Genomic DNA, 15,266 nt, shown 5'->3' with positions numbered 1-15,266 from the left:
GTGACATCGTGTTTACGGTGCCACTTTTTGGTGTTGTCGTGTGACTCAGCATTGAAAACAGGTTTGATTTGGATCATCCCACATTTGTCATATTTGGTCTAATTTTTAGATTCTTCAGATTAATCTTAAAATCCGGAATGCGTCGCGAGTAGGCGAGGCAAAGACGACGGCCTTATTAAGTTTGAGTTCTTTCCCCACCCCTCTCCTTAGACTGTACTATCGGGGTCTCATCTTGAGACGGAGTATCCGTTGAGATCTCTCGCAGAATCGAAATCTTCATGTATCCTGGAGGTGGAATCTGATGAGCTTTGAAGCTCTTTTTCACAGATGTCCAGTAGGGACGTGTCAGCGAGTTACGTAAACAGAGAGTGTAAAAAACGATATAAGAGCAAGATAGGGAAAAGGTAATGAAGTCGCTGCGAATAAATACATAAAAAATAAGTGCAAATTGGACAAGGAAATACCTGCAGATTTAAATACAAGCTTGGGCAAGGCAGCAAAACAACGAAAAACGATCTGAGACCATACCTAGAGAACAGCTCACAGAACCAGATATCGCATGTTCCCCAGGCCTCGTTTGAGATTTATGGGGACATAATAACCCCAAAACGGGTGCTGGGAGGCGTTCATCCAGCGGTGGATTGACAAAGGGCTGTCAATTATTTATGCTGGCAAAGGTTCAGCTAATTGAGCGGTGGCCAACATGTGGTTCACGATCCGTGGGTGGCTTGCAAAATATTTTTTTTGTGGAATTCAACACAAATCTGAACAATCACTGACATAAGCAGACAATACAACATTTTTTGTGAGCGGCTGATAACAAATAAAAATCCCCGACTGAGAATTAATAGATTAAAAAAAATATCTTCTTCCAGTAGATGGCGCCTTGTATATTACATGGTCCATGCCATTCGGGTAATTGTTGGTCAGAGCTTTCTGGCTTATCACGAGCCGCTTGAGATCCAGCAAAATGTATCGCAGTGCTGAGTTTTAACCTTTGAACGCCGCAGGCTGCAAAAATAAAACGACCACCACCTCCGATTCGCACCTCTGATTTGCACAGTTGGCTATGTACGGTGCGAAAGAAGTTCGACATACATACCACCACCACTGTCATCATCAATAATCGCAGATATATCTACGTGTGTATGTTGAACTTCTTTTGCACCGTACGTAGCAAACTGTGCTAATCAGAGGTGCGGGGGAAGGCAACAAACTAAACACAAAAAAGCAGTTCTAAAGAAATTCGTTTTTAATATAGATTTAAAAGTGCATAGCTCCAATGGCTTCCTAATATCGGAAGAAACAGCATTCCAGACAGCCGCAGAAGCGCATCTGAAGGAGCTGAGCGATGCGCTGACTGTCTTTGTCCGATGGCGTAGTCAATATATCCACTACTGCGAGGATGACTGGAGTTTGCGTGATGGTTTGTGCTCCTTGACGAGATCAGCAAGCTATTGTGGTTCATTTGTGGCAAGCACTTTGTGTGTAATGAATGCCGAATAACGGGCGAGGACCGGCGTGTTTGTGTGTCGCACAGCGGAACTTGAGTGTCTGGTTCAGATGAGCGGAGCCGTGCTTGTGAAGGAACCGAGTGCTTTCTCCTTCCATCCGGTGAGTGTTCCTGACTCTCTGCCTTCCCTCCAGAAGCTGTAGCATCATCATGATCAAGAGCAGCAGCGGTGACATCGTTCATTGTCATTATTCGCCGCAGTGACATCATTATAGGCAGCTCTAGCATTGTCATAATCATAGGCAGTAGGAGCATCATCGGCAACACCTTCATAATTGTCTTAACATCATCTCCGTCGTCACCATCATTTGCAGCAGTAAAAACTACACCATCACCACCATCAGTACCTGAAGTAAATTTCATCCTTAACAGCAAGCGGCTTTCCTGATCGTCATCATCATTGTTTACCTCATCAGCAACAGCGGCATGAGTTCCTCATATGTTTGGTGGGTTTCCTCCAGGCACTCCCATTGCCTCCCACGTGAGGTAAAGCTCTTGCCATTAACAAAAAGGACTTGGGCCAAACCCTCTTCACAACCACATTCTCCAAACTCAATTAGGCTCTCCTTAGTATATTAATTATATTTATATTGTTCTATGCTGGACAAAACACAACCCGTCGCTCTGTTGTGCCGCTAATGAGCATCTACTGCGGTGGGACGGGCGCAAATGTGAGAGCGGCTGAAGTGACCGGTACCGCGTGTGCCCTGGCCCCAATTTTCCTCCCCATTGTAGCCACTGTTCATCACCTCGCTGCCTCGCCAGCCGATCGTTTATGGCCGCGTCAACATAGGGGGGAAGGCTCTGCCACGCTCGTGTATACCGCTTACTACTGGCGCTGTGCATCAGGACCAGGAATCGAACCTGGGAGGACTGGGATTGTAGCGCGGAAGTTGAACCTGCGGCAACAACAACAACAACGCTTGGCCGCCTTTCTACGTGCACAGAACAGCCGCCAATTTGCGGCCGAGTGGCAGTGATGGCACCACGGGGCTTGTGCCAGGCTAGGTGCTCTTTGAGGCTTATCACGTGAAGTGCAGAAGGCTGGCTGGCTCGCCGGCAGGAGGTCCTGGGACAGACCCATGTGTTATAGGTCGACTGACTGAGATGACTGGCAGATGCACCACCTGTGCCCCCTACTCTGTCAATTTGCTGTGATTTTAGAGCACGCGCACACACACGCACACACACGCGGACATACACGCATGTGCATTCTTAAGGCTTTAGCACTACGTGTGTTCCACGCACGACCACAACGTTTTTATATTTTCCGCTTTACCGGTGGGCGGTTTGCGGTGTGTCTGCTGAAACGGCGAATTGTCTCTTGTTCCCCCGTTTACTCAGTCCTCTCCCATCTCACGTATCCCGCATCGAGAATTCCATTTCACCGGTGCCCTGACGAACACTATAATATTGGTTTCATTTTGTTACTCTGCCCCCAATAACAGCGGCGAATATCTGGATCGGTCCCGGGCCTCCCCTAGGTAGACTCGGCCTTAAATACGTACTTGGTGCAGTGCGTCCACATCAGCACTGGGGAGACAAAGGCATCCGGGTGTGGTATTGGCCACCCATCCCACAATGTGCTGTGCCAGCCTTCATAAGTGCTTGCTAACAGCTCTTGCCCCAACAGTCTGCTAAAGGCCATATGGGGGATATATATGTGTGTGTGTGTGCGCAAGTTGGCTGTGCACGCGCGTGTACACGTGCGCGCACGTGTGTTTTTTTTTTTTGCGTACGTGCAGAACTTTGTGCCGCTGCTGGTCGTGCAGCCCGACGCCAACCCGGCCGGCATGGACTTCACAGGTAAGCGAGCGGGCCGCACGTTCCGCTCCAGCGTGGAACCCACAGCCCCAGCGGCAACCCAGAGCCATCACGCCTGGGGCTGTGGGTTCCGCTCCAGCGCGGAACCCACAGCCCCAGCGGGAACCCAGAGCCATCACGCCTGGGGCTGTGGGTTCCGCTCCAGCGCGGAACCCACAGCCCCAGCGGGAACCCAGAGCCATCACACCTGGGGCTGTGGGTTCCGCCCCAGCGCGGAACCCACAGCCCCAGCGGGAACCCAGAGCCATCACGCCTGGGGCTGTGGGTTCCGCTCCAGCGCGGAACCCACAGCCCCAGCGGGAACCCAGAGCCATCACGCCTGGGGCTGTGGGTTCCGCTCCAGCGCGGAACCCACAGCCCCAGCGGGAACCCAGAGCCATCACGCCTGGGGCTGTGGGTTCCGCCCCAGCGCGGAACCCACAGCCCCAGCGGCAACCCAGAGCCATCACGCCTGGGGCTGTGGGTTCCGCTCCAGCGCGGAACCCACAGCCCCAGCGGGAACCCAGAGCCATCACACCTGGGGCTGTGGGTTCCGCTCCAGCGCGGAACCCACAGCCCCAGCGGGAACCCAGAGCCATCACGCCTGGGGCTGCTGCGCTTGACTCGCACTGCGACGGCATCCTCGTCTGACTGACCCTCTCGTGCCGTGACGCTGCCTGCTGCTGTGTGCCTCCCGTGTTCCGTTCCCGCTTTGCTGCTCCTGCTTGCCCCTTCCTTGCGTGCATGCCGCGTGTTGTCCCTCGCATCCACGTTCTGTCTCCCCTAGACTCCGCGTGCTCTCCCGACCACTGTGTGCTATTGTGCCCCCCTAACCTCTGGTGATTTGTTAGAAAATCGCCGCCGTTCACGCTTCAGATTCCATTCAAGAATCCATTCTATATATTTCAGCATTGCCGTGACCGGGTAGCGCCTCTAGCGGCTGCCGGTGTGACACGAACCCATTACGTGCAATGTATACGAATCGAGAGCCATTCAATCTTGACCCACGCATCCTAGGAATCGACAAACGGTTCATCCCAGGCCTGCTGTCGTCTCTCTTCGTGCGACGTCCCTCGTTATCTCCTCGTGCCGACTCTTAGCTCTGTGTACTGCCTTGACTCGGCGGTGCCGTCCTTGACCTCCCTGTGCCGCCCCTGACCCCCCTGCGACCCCGCCCCCCCCCACAGCCCTGCACCGCCTCTACAGCGCCCAGATGGTGACGCGCGAGTGGGTTCTGGACTGCATCGCCACGCACCGTGTGCGTCGTCTCAACGCATACCTCCTGTCCCCCCACACCGCGCCTCGTCAGGAGTCCCCATAGCCGCCCCGGTGTGCCAAACCGTGCCGCCCCTCCCCCACCGCTGCCATCCCGGGGATGCTGTCCGTCGACCCCCAGCGACGGCACCCCCCGTCCCCCCTCTCCTCCTGTCCGTCCGTCCGTTCGATCGATATTTCCTTTGAAGCTACGCGATTCGTAGTGGTACCCTTCTCACCCTGGTTGCCCGCCACCAGACCAGAGCATTAACGGTAACGTCCTGGACCTAATTTCTTTTCACTGAATATTTTCCGGGTTGCCGGCATCGATGGGAGTGGACGTCCACGTGACTCGTCGTAGCCACAGCCATAACGAGAGGTATATACTAGATGTTTGTGTGCTGGGTGCAGGTGTATTTTGTGTTCAGACAAACGGAGCTGAAAGTCTTAAGTTCTGCTTGTAACGTCGGGAGCGGCGCTTGGCGTGTCGGTGGGACGGCAGGTCGTGGCGATTGCTCGCGCGAGAGTGCCCGCTGACTTGTGGGAAAATCGCCACGGTCATTCGTGTACGGCGGAAACTGTCGTCATGTGTGCCGTGGCTCTATACCCAGGGGTGTTACCCCACTCTTTCCTTCACTTGAATATGCGTGTTGTATGTTAACCTTAAGTGGGTTTTTTTTGTTGTTGCTTTAATTTATAATGATAACATTCCATTTTTGTGACCAGCAGAGGCTGAATAAATCTCAAGGACTCTTTTGTATTTTCACGAGGGGGTCCTCCGTGGGATGTTTTGTTCATTTTCTTGTCCCGTGTTTTGTTTTTCTCTTGCTTAGAAGGAGAGTACCTTAGATAGAACACGAAGCTTTAAACAATCTGGATAGATAGGTCAGCAACCTACTTTATATCTGCACTGCCACATTGAGGCCATGTTGCAGCCTTGACGGGTTGAGGCTTGACCGCACGGTTTCTGACCACAGGCCCAAAAATCCCTTGCGACCTGCACACAAACATGCCTTTAATCTTGCAGTGGCTCACACAAACTTGCCTTTAATCTTGCAGTGGCTCAACCCAACGGTTGGAAAGTATAATGATCTGATACCTTTTTCTTTGCTTTACTTGAATTTGTTTTGGTTCTGTCTGGCTTTTGTAATTTTGGTGACTCAAAGGTCACTCTTTGCAAATGGGACACTAAGCCCTGGTGTCTTGATTTCTCACAACCGGGTTACGCAAAATCAACTTTGAAACGTTGTGCCAATTGTCAGTGACACCGTCGGATTTTCAGAAAATCTGCAGTTTTTTTCTAGGCCATTAAACATTTTTTTTTGCCAAATATTACCCAGGAATTTCTCTTCCTGCCAACACGTGAATAATGCCAACCTCGGCATCATGCACAGTCATTATTAGTTGGGCAGAAGTTGTGTGGAGTCTCGGGTCTCCATCGGTCACCGGATAATAAGTAACTGGATAATCATTCTGCCTCTTCGTTTGTTGTCACATGGTGCCTTGCAGAGATAAGTAAATTCTTTTTTGGAAAGGCAACAAGCGTTTTAAAATTGTCTACGTTCTTTTGCCGTGCTATATTGAATTACTTTGGTGCTACCGTTACAACAATAATTACTCAGTCTTGATTTGAAGCTTTCGTGACTGCAGGAATCCATACTCTTTGGTTCTTTCGGTAAAGTCACCAATGAGTAATAATTACTCATTTACCTAGGAATGTCATGCTGAATTTGAGGACCCCCATTCCAGGAGGGGGTCCTGTGTTTGGGGGTTTGTTTGGCCAACACCAACGACATTGAATGTTCTTCGCTCTGGGAAGGAAACCCACAGTGGGGAACGTACAAATTCCACGCAGAAAGGTACCCGCGTCGGGAATCAAACCCAGGTGCTTCTCGCTGAGGAACGCTGCACTTCCGCCCCTGTCCATGGTTCACTGGTCTAGGTGGACAGAATCCGAATAAGCAAGCAAGGTATCCTTCCCATATGTGTCTCCACATAATAAAATTAAGATTGTTTTATATATCACATCAGTAGCACGGCCTTCTGAGAGTGCATACAATTTCAGCAGAAATGGTTCAGTGTCTCTATCAGCAGAGTTCAGTTTGCTTGAACCAATATGCCGGTGAACGGAAGAGTTCCGTATGTGCTCCATCGGTCTGCTCCCACAGGCTTGTCTCTAATCAATTACTGGGTTGAGAGTTGCTGGCAAATTATTCTCCTCGGTTAACTTGTCGCAGTACATGTTGGCTTCAGTAGACCCGCGTATGCACTAAAGCACAAAAAAGAGCACCTGGGGCGCGCGAGTAAGCAAGTCGAGGATTTGTGTTTTTTATTTGAATGAAATTGGCAACGAAGTGCATCTCCGTGAAGTCGGCAACAGCAGCAGCAGCAGCAACATAAGCAACAACGCCACAACGACCATTGTACAGACGGCACGTGGGGCGACAACCACTGCATTTGCTAGATTTCGTTCAATCGGGAAGTCCTTAAGTGTTTTAGTGCTCTTAATTTAATTTCTACGCGGCAAATATCCACTTGAGCTGCCAGTTGCAACCGCAAATGGCACTAAACCCTCGCTTGTTTTGATTTGGGTTAAGGCGCAGCCCCCGCAATTGCTCCCTCACGCTGCTGCTGCTGGCGGAAGAGCCTCCGAGTAGAGGGAAGATCTAGGGCGCTCCTGCGCGAGGGTATTTGCGTCCCCAAGTTTTTATGCACCGGCCAGATCTGGGAAAAGGTAGGCGCATACAACCCACACTTTACCCCAGCACCTGCCGACCAAATAAACTGTTGTGTACCCAGTTCATGATAACTGTAGAGTGGACAGGTGGTGGTGGTGGGAAGTGTGCGGGATTTAAGGAAAACTTGCACCATTGTCTCAACGAGGTTGAAAACTTCATCTTTTTTTTCAACAGTTTTGTGTGTGTGTGTGTTGTCCCTCCCCCAGCAGCTCCGATCAGCGCGTTTGGGCTACGTACGGTGCGAAAGCAGTTGAACGTACAAAAGCTACAGCTTCCGTGCCGGTAGATCGGATAGAACTGGCGACCCCTGGATTTGCGTTTCCGGCGAACTCGCCGCGACACCACGGCACGGACAAATCGAATGCTGGAAGCGCTCGCGGGGGAGAATTCTTGCCGTTGCGCTCGAGTGAGTGTTCAGACTCGCATCTTAAATCCGAGGAGATCGCAAACACCTCAACGACGGCCGATGCCTACTGTGCACTATATGCGAGGGGTGGCAACGACCTCATTACGAAACCGTCCGCGATGACCCAACACCCTCGATGTAGCGCGTCCTTAACTCTTAACGCTCGACAACAACAAAAATTCGTTAACGCAAACATTGGCGCAATCGTTTCGGTGAAGTACAGGACCAGTATAATCACTTGCATTGCTCAAGAGGACTGAGACCTGTTGGCGGCTTGGGAGAAGCCTTCATCCAGCAGTGGAATGATCATGGCTCATTGATTTCCCTGCTCAAACGAGCATCTATGCATTGGCGCAGCTCATCTCCCGTTGACAGCCCAGAGCCGGTGGTGAAAGAGGTCAGATTGGTGAACAACCACGTGCCAATGCTGCTCTGGGTGTGGTCGGTTAATTGGTCAGGACGTATATGTGACGGCCGGTTATGCGATGCTCTACTGGTATTAAGATTCGCTTTCGGTATTAAGACTCGCTTTCAATAGAGTTTCTGGTTGTGATATTTGGCCAAATATTTTTTTGTAAAAGTCAGCATTGTGTTCGGGCCCATAATATTGATTGCAAATGATGGGACTGTAGTGAAGGTGTAGGCTTATAAACTGTCGTAAATGTGGATTTTTATTTATTTATTTAGTACTTTTGAAATAATTCGACGCGATTTTAAAACGCATGTTGTTTGTGCATTGTCCTGGAATCGCAAAGTCGTGTAGTACATTCGATAGCTGCTTTTGCATTACATCGCAATAACTTAACTTAATAAGGCAACGTCGCAAAAACACGAGTATAGGTAACGTATCGCATGAACACACTGGCCCGGCACTTACCCGGGTTTCACTGAGATACGTTCTAGCTTAACTAAATAGTGTCGGGGACACGCATTGAACCCGCCCTCTCTCCGTCTCTCTCGCTCATCTTGGTCTCTTAAACCAACGCCACACAAAGACAAAGATCCCCCTCCTCCCCATGTAGCCTTTGAACAGACTTATTGGGGCAAGCACTGTTAGCGAACACCACTGTGAGGTTGGCAAGGCCCACCGGTGGGTCATATGGCGACCACCATGCCCGGCAACCTTTTGTCCTTCCGCAGCGCTGATGATTGCACATCACACCGGGGTACTCGCTCAAGGCCGAGTCAACTTCGATGGGAGGGGGCCGGGACCGGGTCCGCAGCAACACTGCGTCACGTGCGTGCCCTCAAGTCGGCAAAGTTCCACGGCCACCGTCCTCCTTTGAGTTCGTCCGTTGCATCTCCCTGCACCCTGCGACCGTGTCAGTCGATTGCCGCTTTCTCCTTTTTTCCCCGTTCCGTCGTCGTCTTTGCCTCGCTCGTTCCCTCCGTTTTTCTTTCCACCCGTCCCCGACGGCGGCCTGTGGCCGTTTGCCGAGTGTGCAGGCGGTGCAACTCCGCTAGGGCCCCTGTTTGGGGGGCCCGGCCGGAGGGCGGTGGCGCGGCCGGAGGGCGATGGCGTGTCCTCTCTCCGATCGGTCGAGCGGAGACGTCCTCCCTAAACCACCCACCCTTGATGCCACCCTAAAGATCTCCCGCGCTTGGAGATTAAGTTCAGTCGGCACACCGCGTCCAGTATACCTCCTACCGCTGTGGCAACTATCAGTCTCGTGCACCTTACTCAACTTTACCGGCGATCCGGCACACCTCTTGCTATGTCTACGACTAGTCACTGGCCACTTCAATAGACCAGGACTGGGAATATATTCAGTGAGGAATTAAGCCCTGCCCAAGCCGTTGGGGGCGAGAGAAGCTTTAGGCCTGCCCGCTAGGGTTGCCACCCGTCCTGGTTTTCCCAGGATCACCCCCTCTTTTTTTTTTTAGACGAGCCGTCCGGGGTAATCTGTCGGTCTTTCCAGAACAAAAAAACTAACACTAAAAAGTCCTGGCTTTTGTCAGGTGTCTGACAACGGTACACCCCGAGACAATGCGTTGACCTGTCATTCTCCCCCCCCACCCCTCTCTCCGGCATTGTCGCACGTACTCCTATATAATAAGTCCCATTTCTTTTTTATTCGAAATTTAGAGAGCGCAGGCAACCCTATCGCCTGCAAAGCCGCCCCCCGCTGATCCGCGGGGGGCTTAAGCCAGCTTGTGGTGGCGCGTTCCGGCGTCGAGCAGGTGGCGCAGCGTGTACGGCAGCAGCGCCAGCGCGCTGAGCGGCACCAGCAGGCTCTTGCAGAACGTAAGCACGTAGAACGCCAGCTCGTCGTCGCTCGGCACCTTGACCCCGTCGTACAGCCGCAGCGTCACCACGGCGGCGACGGCGCAGACGGCGCGGAACGCCGGCGCCTCGCCGCGGGCCCCCGCCAGCGCGTCGCGGTGCAGCCCCGAGTTGAGCGCCAGCCCCGTGCCCGCCAGCACGCCGAGGTTGCGCACGAGGCCGGCGAAGGGCGTGCTGTCCAGGTGCACCCACTCGGGGTGCAGGCACCACTTCTTGGCGAAGGCGACGGTCCACAGCAGGTCGACGCCGACGGCGAGGAGCGCCAGGTAGAAGCCGAGCGCCAGCGCGAAGAGCGCCGCGCTGGTGCCCACGTAGCGCGAGAGCGGCGCGTTGTGGATGCAGGACACGGAGCCGAAGAGATCGGCCACCACCATGCCTGTGCGAGTGTGTTGTGGGGGAGCGTCAACGTTAGCTCGCTGTGACAGCACTTGCCCCCAACAGTCTGTTAAGGCTACACGGGGGATCTTTGGTGATGTGTAGCAGTTAGCGCACCGCGCTACGAACCCGACGACCCGAGTTCCGTTTCCGACCAACACCGGTGACGATTGTCTGAACTGGTCCTTGGCCTCCCCTAGGTAGTCTCGGCCTCAAATAAGTACCTGGCGCGATGTGTAAACATCACCACTGGGGAAATAAATGCGGCCAGGCGTGGTGCTGGCCACCCAACTCGTGTGCTGTGCCACTTGCCCCAATAACCTGTTAAGCATATATGGGAAAGCTTTGTGTGCAAGAGCACGCTAGGCGTAAGGTGCTCTCTGGATTCATGTTACAGAAAAAAACGTAATATTTAAAATAACGTTTTTAATAACACGCTTTAATGAAATGTACCCTACAAGTAATGGAAGAACTCCACGACTCCAGGAAGTGGCCCCGAAGCTTGCCACGACGTAAGGGGACCGTGGGCAATTACAGCCAACGTCAGTTGAGCGTGGACAATTAGACCCAAGCCGAAACAAAACAAAAATGAATGTTGAAAAATATTTTTTAGTTTTTTTACGCTAGAATATAATATTGTCATCATTATGACATAAGTATACCAAGTTTGCAGTCGATGCCACATCGGGAAGTGTGTTAAAATTGAGTTACAAGATTTGTGGATACGACAACAGGCAGTGAGTTAAATAAAAGCGTGTAAATAGGTTGCGTCAAAATTGGGCCCATTTATATTCTCTTGCGCATAATAGCATGATAAGCTTAAAAAATAAGTAGTCTCTCACTTTAATCTCGTCTATGTCTCCTGTCATCTCACTACATCTATCTCTTGTCTACAGTTCTTCACATTTCACAGCATCGCTTATGTGGCCTGCATCTTTCTGAACTCACGACATCTCAAGTTTTTTGGAGGGCGAGAAGGATAAGAAAGATGAGGATGACGAAGGAGGAACAGGCATAGTTGGAGGAAGAGGAGGAGGCAGCGGAGAACGGTAGGACGATTGGGTGGAGGATGAGGAGGTAGTGGGGAAAGGAGGAGATGAGTCGGATGAAGAGAGAAGGATGAAGACGAGAATGACGATGTGGAAGATGAGTCGGATGAAGCGATAAGGGTGCAGACGCGTTGGAGGACGAAGCAGAGGAGGGTTTCGACGAGGGTGAGGAGGAGGCGGAGGATGATTTCCCGCACGTACCGGCGAGCGCTCCGAGCAGCACTTGGTGGGGGAAGTGCGCGGCGACGAAGAGCCGGGAGATGCCGACCCCGAGCTGGACGACGGCGAAGGCGCTCCAGAGCGCCGCGCCGAGCCAGCGGCGGGTGGCGGGCCCGCGGGCCGCCACGGCGCGCGAGTCCAGCAGGGCCCTCACCATCACGTACCACACGCAGGCCGAGCCCATCGCGTGGCCCGACGGGCTGCCTGCCTCGCGCGGGGCGGGGTGGGGGACGGGGACACACGCGCGCACGTGAGATACCGAATCTGAAAATGTAGACTGGAGGAATCCGATGAGCTATGAAGCTCTATTTCACCAGTTGTCCAGTGTGGGGCGGGGTCAGCAAGTTACAACGTCAAACAATGCAAAGATGCTCCCAAGAGACAAAGGTCCCCTGTTTAGCCTTGACCGGCTGTTGGGGCAAGTGCTGTTAGCGCCTATGAAAGCCGGAACGGCGCACGATGGCCTGGTGTCTCCGGCACCATGCCCGGCCACCTTTGTCTCCACGGTGTTGCTGTTTACACACCGCAGGAGGTACTTATTTAATGCTGATTCGACATACGGGGTTGCCCGTGACCACCAACGGATATTCAGCCGACGATGGCCGTGAGCGGGAATCGGAGTAAGTATTTAGACTGGAGGAATCCGATAAGCTATAATGCTCTTTTTCACAGATTATCAAAATCGAATGTTGGCAATCGGGTTCGTTGCGCAACGCGCTGACCGCTGCACCACCGCTGCCCCACATAGATACACCGCGCTGCGTGTTGGTGAGGGGGGTGTGTGGGGGAGGTGGAGGCTTGCTCACCTGGGCCCGTCTCGCAGGTGATGGGGAACTGCTGCAGGTAGGGCACGGTGCTGTTCACGTAGAACGTCGTCTCGTGAACCCACCAGTAGGGCCGGTGTCCGAACAGGATCCTTCACAAGGGACATGGTGACACGCGGCGTGAAGGCAACGCGACACGGGAGACACGCTTCTGTGTGCGTTTGATCCCAATTGAATCATTTGTTGGTACATTTTTAGCATTGGGACGTTTTGGCCAATACCAGTTGGTACGTTGTTTAGCCATGGGAGGAAATCGCAGAGCCCAGTGGAAACCCATAGAGGACAGGGCGAGAATGCACAAACTTCACACACAAAGGGGCGCCCGAGTCAGGAATCGAACCCAGGCGCTTCTTGCTGTGAGGCAGGAGTGTTCCCGCAGCACTGCCTGACTGCCGACCCTAAAAACTAAACAATATTCTGCGGGTCTTTCAGTAAAGTCACGTAGATAGGTTCAAATTAATACAAAATAAGAAACAAAAAACGACGTTTCGATCGCAACACAAGCGTTCGTCAGGATGACGTCATGAGGATGACGACGATCGCTTGTAATTTTTTGTTTATTTTTTATTAAGTTGAACTTATCTACGTGACTTTACCGAAAGACCCAAAGAATATTAATTCCTGCTGTCACGAAAGCTTTAAGTTAAGATTGAAACTATAAACTGTGTTTTTTATGTTACCAGGTAAGGCCCACTTATTCATTGTTTTTTTCGGTAAAGTCACGTATGTAGAAATACAATAAAATTATATTAAAACAAAAATAAAATGTTATTGTATTTCTACATACGTGACTTTACCGAAAAAAACAATGAGTAATTTTATGCAGTCACGAAAGCTTTAATACTTTATTAAGGCCCACTTAGTTATTTGGCTCTTTTTCAGAAGCGACCTGGCCACAAATAATCGCCCAAATGAAGCGGTTTACACTCGCGTGGAAAACGTACCGCAGCTGAATACTCTCAACGCGTGACGTTCATTCTAAACGTGGAGGGAAAACCCGGAGGACGCGGAGAGAGACACCGCGAGCGTTGTTAGCCACCGCTCACCACCCGCCATGCCGCGACCCCGACAGACGCTCCCAACGTCCGATTTGGATCTCACCACTTGGACATGAGGTTGACCCAGTCTCCCAGCACGGCCGCCCACACCATCCTGATGCCCACGTCGCGGCGCAGGTAGAAGCAGATGGGGAAGTAGACGAGGAAGGCCGTGCGGATGTCTCCCACGTTTGACATGAAGTCGAGGGCACTCTGCTGCCCGCTGAAGGCGCTCTGCACGTGCTGGATCACGGACACCTCTCCGCCGTGCAGGCGCTCCATGGCGAAGTCGGTGGCCGGGGAGCCTGGGCTGAAGTTGAGTTAGAGCTGGGGATTGAGTTAGGATTGCATTCGGCTTCTTCGTTAGGCGAGACCGCTCGAGGCTTAGAGTAGGACTGGGTTAGATATGAGTGCAGACTGGACTTTGCTGAGCTAGGAATGGGCCTGGCTGCGGTGGTTTGGGATAGGCTGGGCTGTGCTGCCCACAACAGCGACACTACACCTGGGGCCACTGATAGGTTGTGAGACCAGACACAGGACAAGGACCTGGACAGTCACACAGGGGCGGGGGTGAGGGAAAGAAGGTAAATTAGTACGCGCGTTGCGTGCATGCGACGTTGCTGAATTGTGGGCTTGTTCTACTCTATAGCGCACTGCGCTATGGACGCGGCGTGTAACGTCAGCGGCGAGCGATGATGATGATGTCTGAACCGATTCTTGGGCGTGCCCCTTCGCCAGTCCACACTGATCACCGTGGTGAAGTATGGTCAAACACGTCACGACCGACACGGCGTGGGGTGGCCTTCATCCATGCAGTGGATTGGCAAAGGGCTGAATATCTATACTGATAGATGTGTATATATATAAAACACGTAGGCTTTCGCGACCAATATCCATAAGAGGGTTTGTTGAATAATCCAACCGGTAATGGGTACCCATTGTAATTTATTTACACTCATTCACCCGCCCACTCTGGCCTTCTCACCTGAAGGGCTCACAAGTGACTACATCACATTTATCCGCTGTCTATTTAAGAACGAAACAGGAGGAGGATTTCTCCACTAATGTGGCTCTCGCCTGATGATGCCGGTTGTAATTACTGGCGAAACGTCGTAATTCAGATTGTAAATGTTGTGGATTTACTCTCCCAACACACAACCGGTGGTGCTGTGCCAGTAACGAATTGGCCACGTTCTGTTTACGTGTCACTAAACATTACTAATTGGCTGTGTCGGGTGGTGGGGGGTTTAACGGCACATTTATATTTATGCGATCTCTCCCCAAACAAAACCTATTATAGATGTTTGTATTTCTACACTAGCCTACGTTGCATATACCGTATTATCCGGATTACGAATGAATAACGAAATCATCAATAGCACTGCGTGTGGCCTAAGAATGAGTAAATATAGCATTAGCAACGGTACGGGTTAATGGCCCCTTCATTGTAAATAGGTCAGAGGGAGTGGATAACACGAGTTGGAGACTCCACTTGCTTTACACCATGGAGCCGGATAACAAAAAAATACATGAAATGTTTGATGACCAGTTTTTTTTTACAAACGGCATGCGACTGGTAACGCCATTGGTAATTATTGAGTATACATACGAGGCAAGCCATTCAACACAGTCATTTACACAGTACTACAAAATAAAACCTTTTTTAAATATTTAAAGTAAAATCAAACGTTCTCAAAAAAAGGATGTTCGTATAAGACGCTCCGAAAAGGAAGACGCATCCCAAATCTTGTGCCCGGTGGGTGT

At 51.7% G+C, this 15,266-nt stretch overlaps 2 protein-coding genes across 6 annotated transcripts in view; one reads left to right on the top strand and one right to left on the bottom strand.

Moving 5' to 3' along the window:
* Positions 1 to 5,367, top strand: part of BRCA1 (BRCA1 DNA repair associated) — a 30,545-nt gene extending 25,178 nt beyond the window's left edge. For all 4 annotated transcript variants that reach the window (XM_076052544.1, XM_076052543.1, XM_032975578.2 and 1 more), the window contains 3 exons: positions 1,541 to 1,614; positions 3,259 to 3,319; positions 4,504 to 5,367. In XM_076052544.1, coding sequence (XP_075908659.1) covers positions 1,541 to 1,614; positions 3,259 to 3,319; positions 4,504 to 4,637 — 269 coding nt within the window. In that variant the 3' untranslated portion in view covers positions 4,638 to 5,367. The remainder of the gene's footprint in view (positions 1 to 1,540; positions 1,615 to 3,258; positions 3,320 to 4,503) is intronic.
* A 1,507-nt stretch (positions 5,368 to 6,874) lies between these two features.
* Positions 6,875 to 15,266, bottom strand: part of G6PC1 (glucose-6-phosphatase catalytic subunit 1) — a 40,676-nt gene continuing 32,284 nt past the window's right edge. For both annotated transcript variants that reach the window (XM_076052546.1, XM_032975600.2), the window contains exons 2-5: positions 13,567 to 14,048; positions 12,448 to 12,557; positions 11,624 to 11,845; positions 6,875 to 10,374 (exon numbers count right to left, since the gene is read on the bottom strand). In XM_076052546.1, coding sequence (XP_075908661.1) covers positions 9,857 to 10,374; positions 11,624 to 11,845; positions 12,448 to 12,557; positions 13,567 to 13,784 — 1,068 coding nt within the window. In that variant the 5' untranslated portion in view covers positions 13,785 to 14,048 and the 3' untranslated portion in view covers positions 6,875 to 9,856. The remainder of the gene's footprint in view (positions 10,375 to 11,623; positions 11,846 to 12,447; positions 12,558 to 13,566; positions 14,049 to 15,266) is intronic.

This window comes from Petromyzon marinus, chromosome 56 (genome assembly GCF_048934315.1).
Source record: "Petromyzon marinus isolate PM22_M1 ecotype Great Lakes invasive population chromosome 56, UKy_Petmar_22M1.pri1.0, whole genome shotgun sequence".
NCBI classification, from domain to species: Eukaryota; Metazoa; Chordata; class Hyperoartia; order Petromyzontiformes; family Petromyzontidae; genus Petromyzon; species Petromyzon marinus.
The sequence above is the reverse complement of the archived record's forward strand: the minus strand, read 5'-3'. Positions and strand labels throughout refer to the sequence as shown.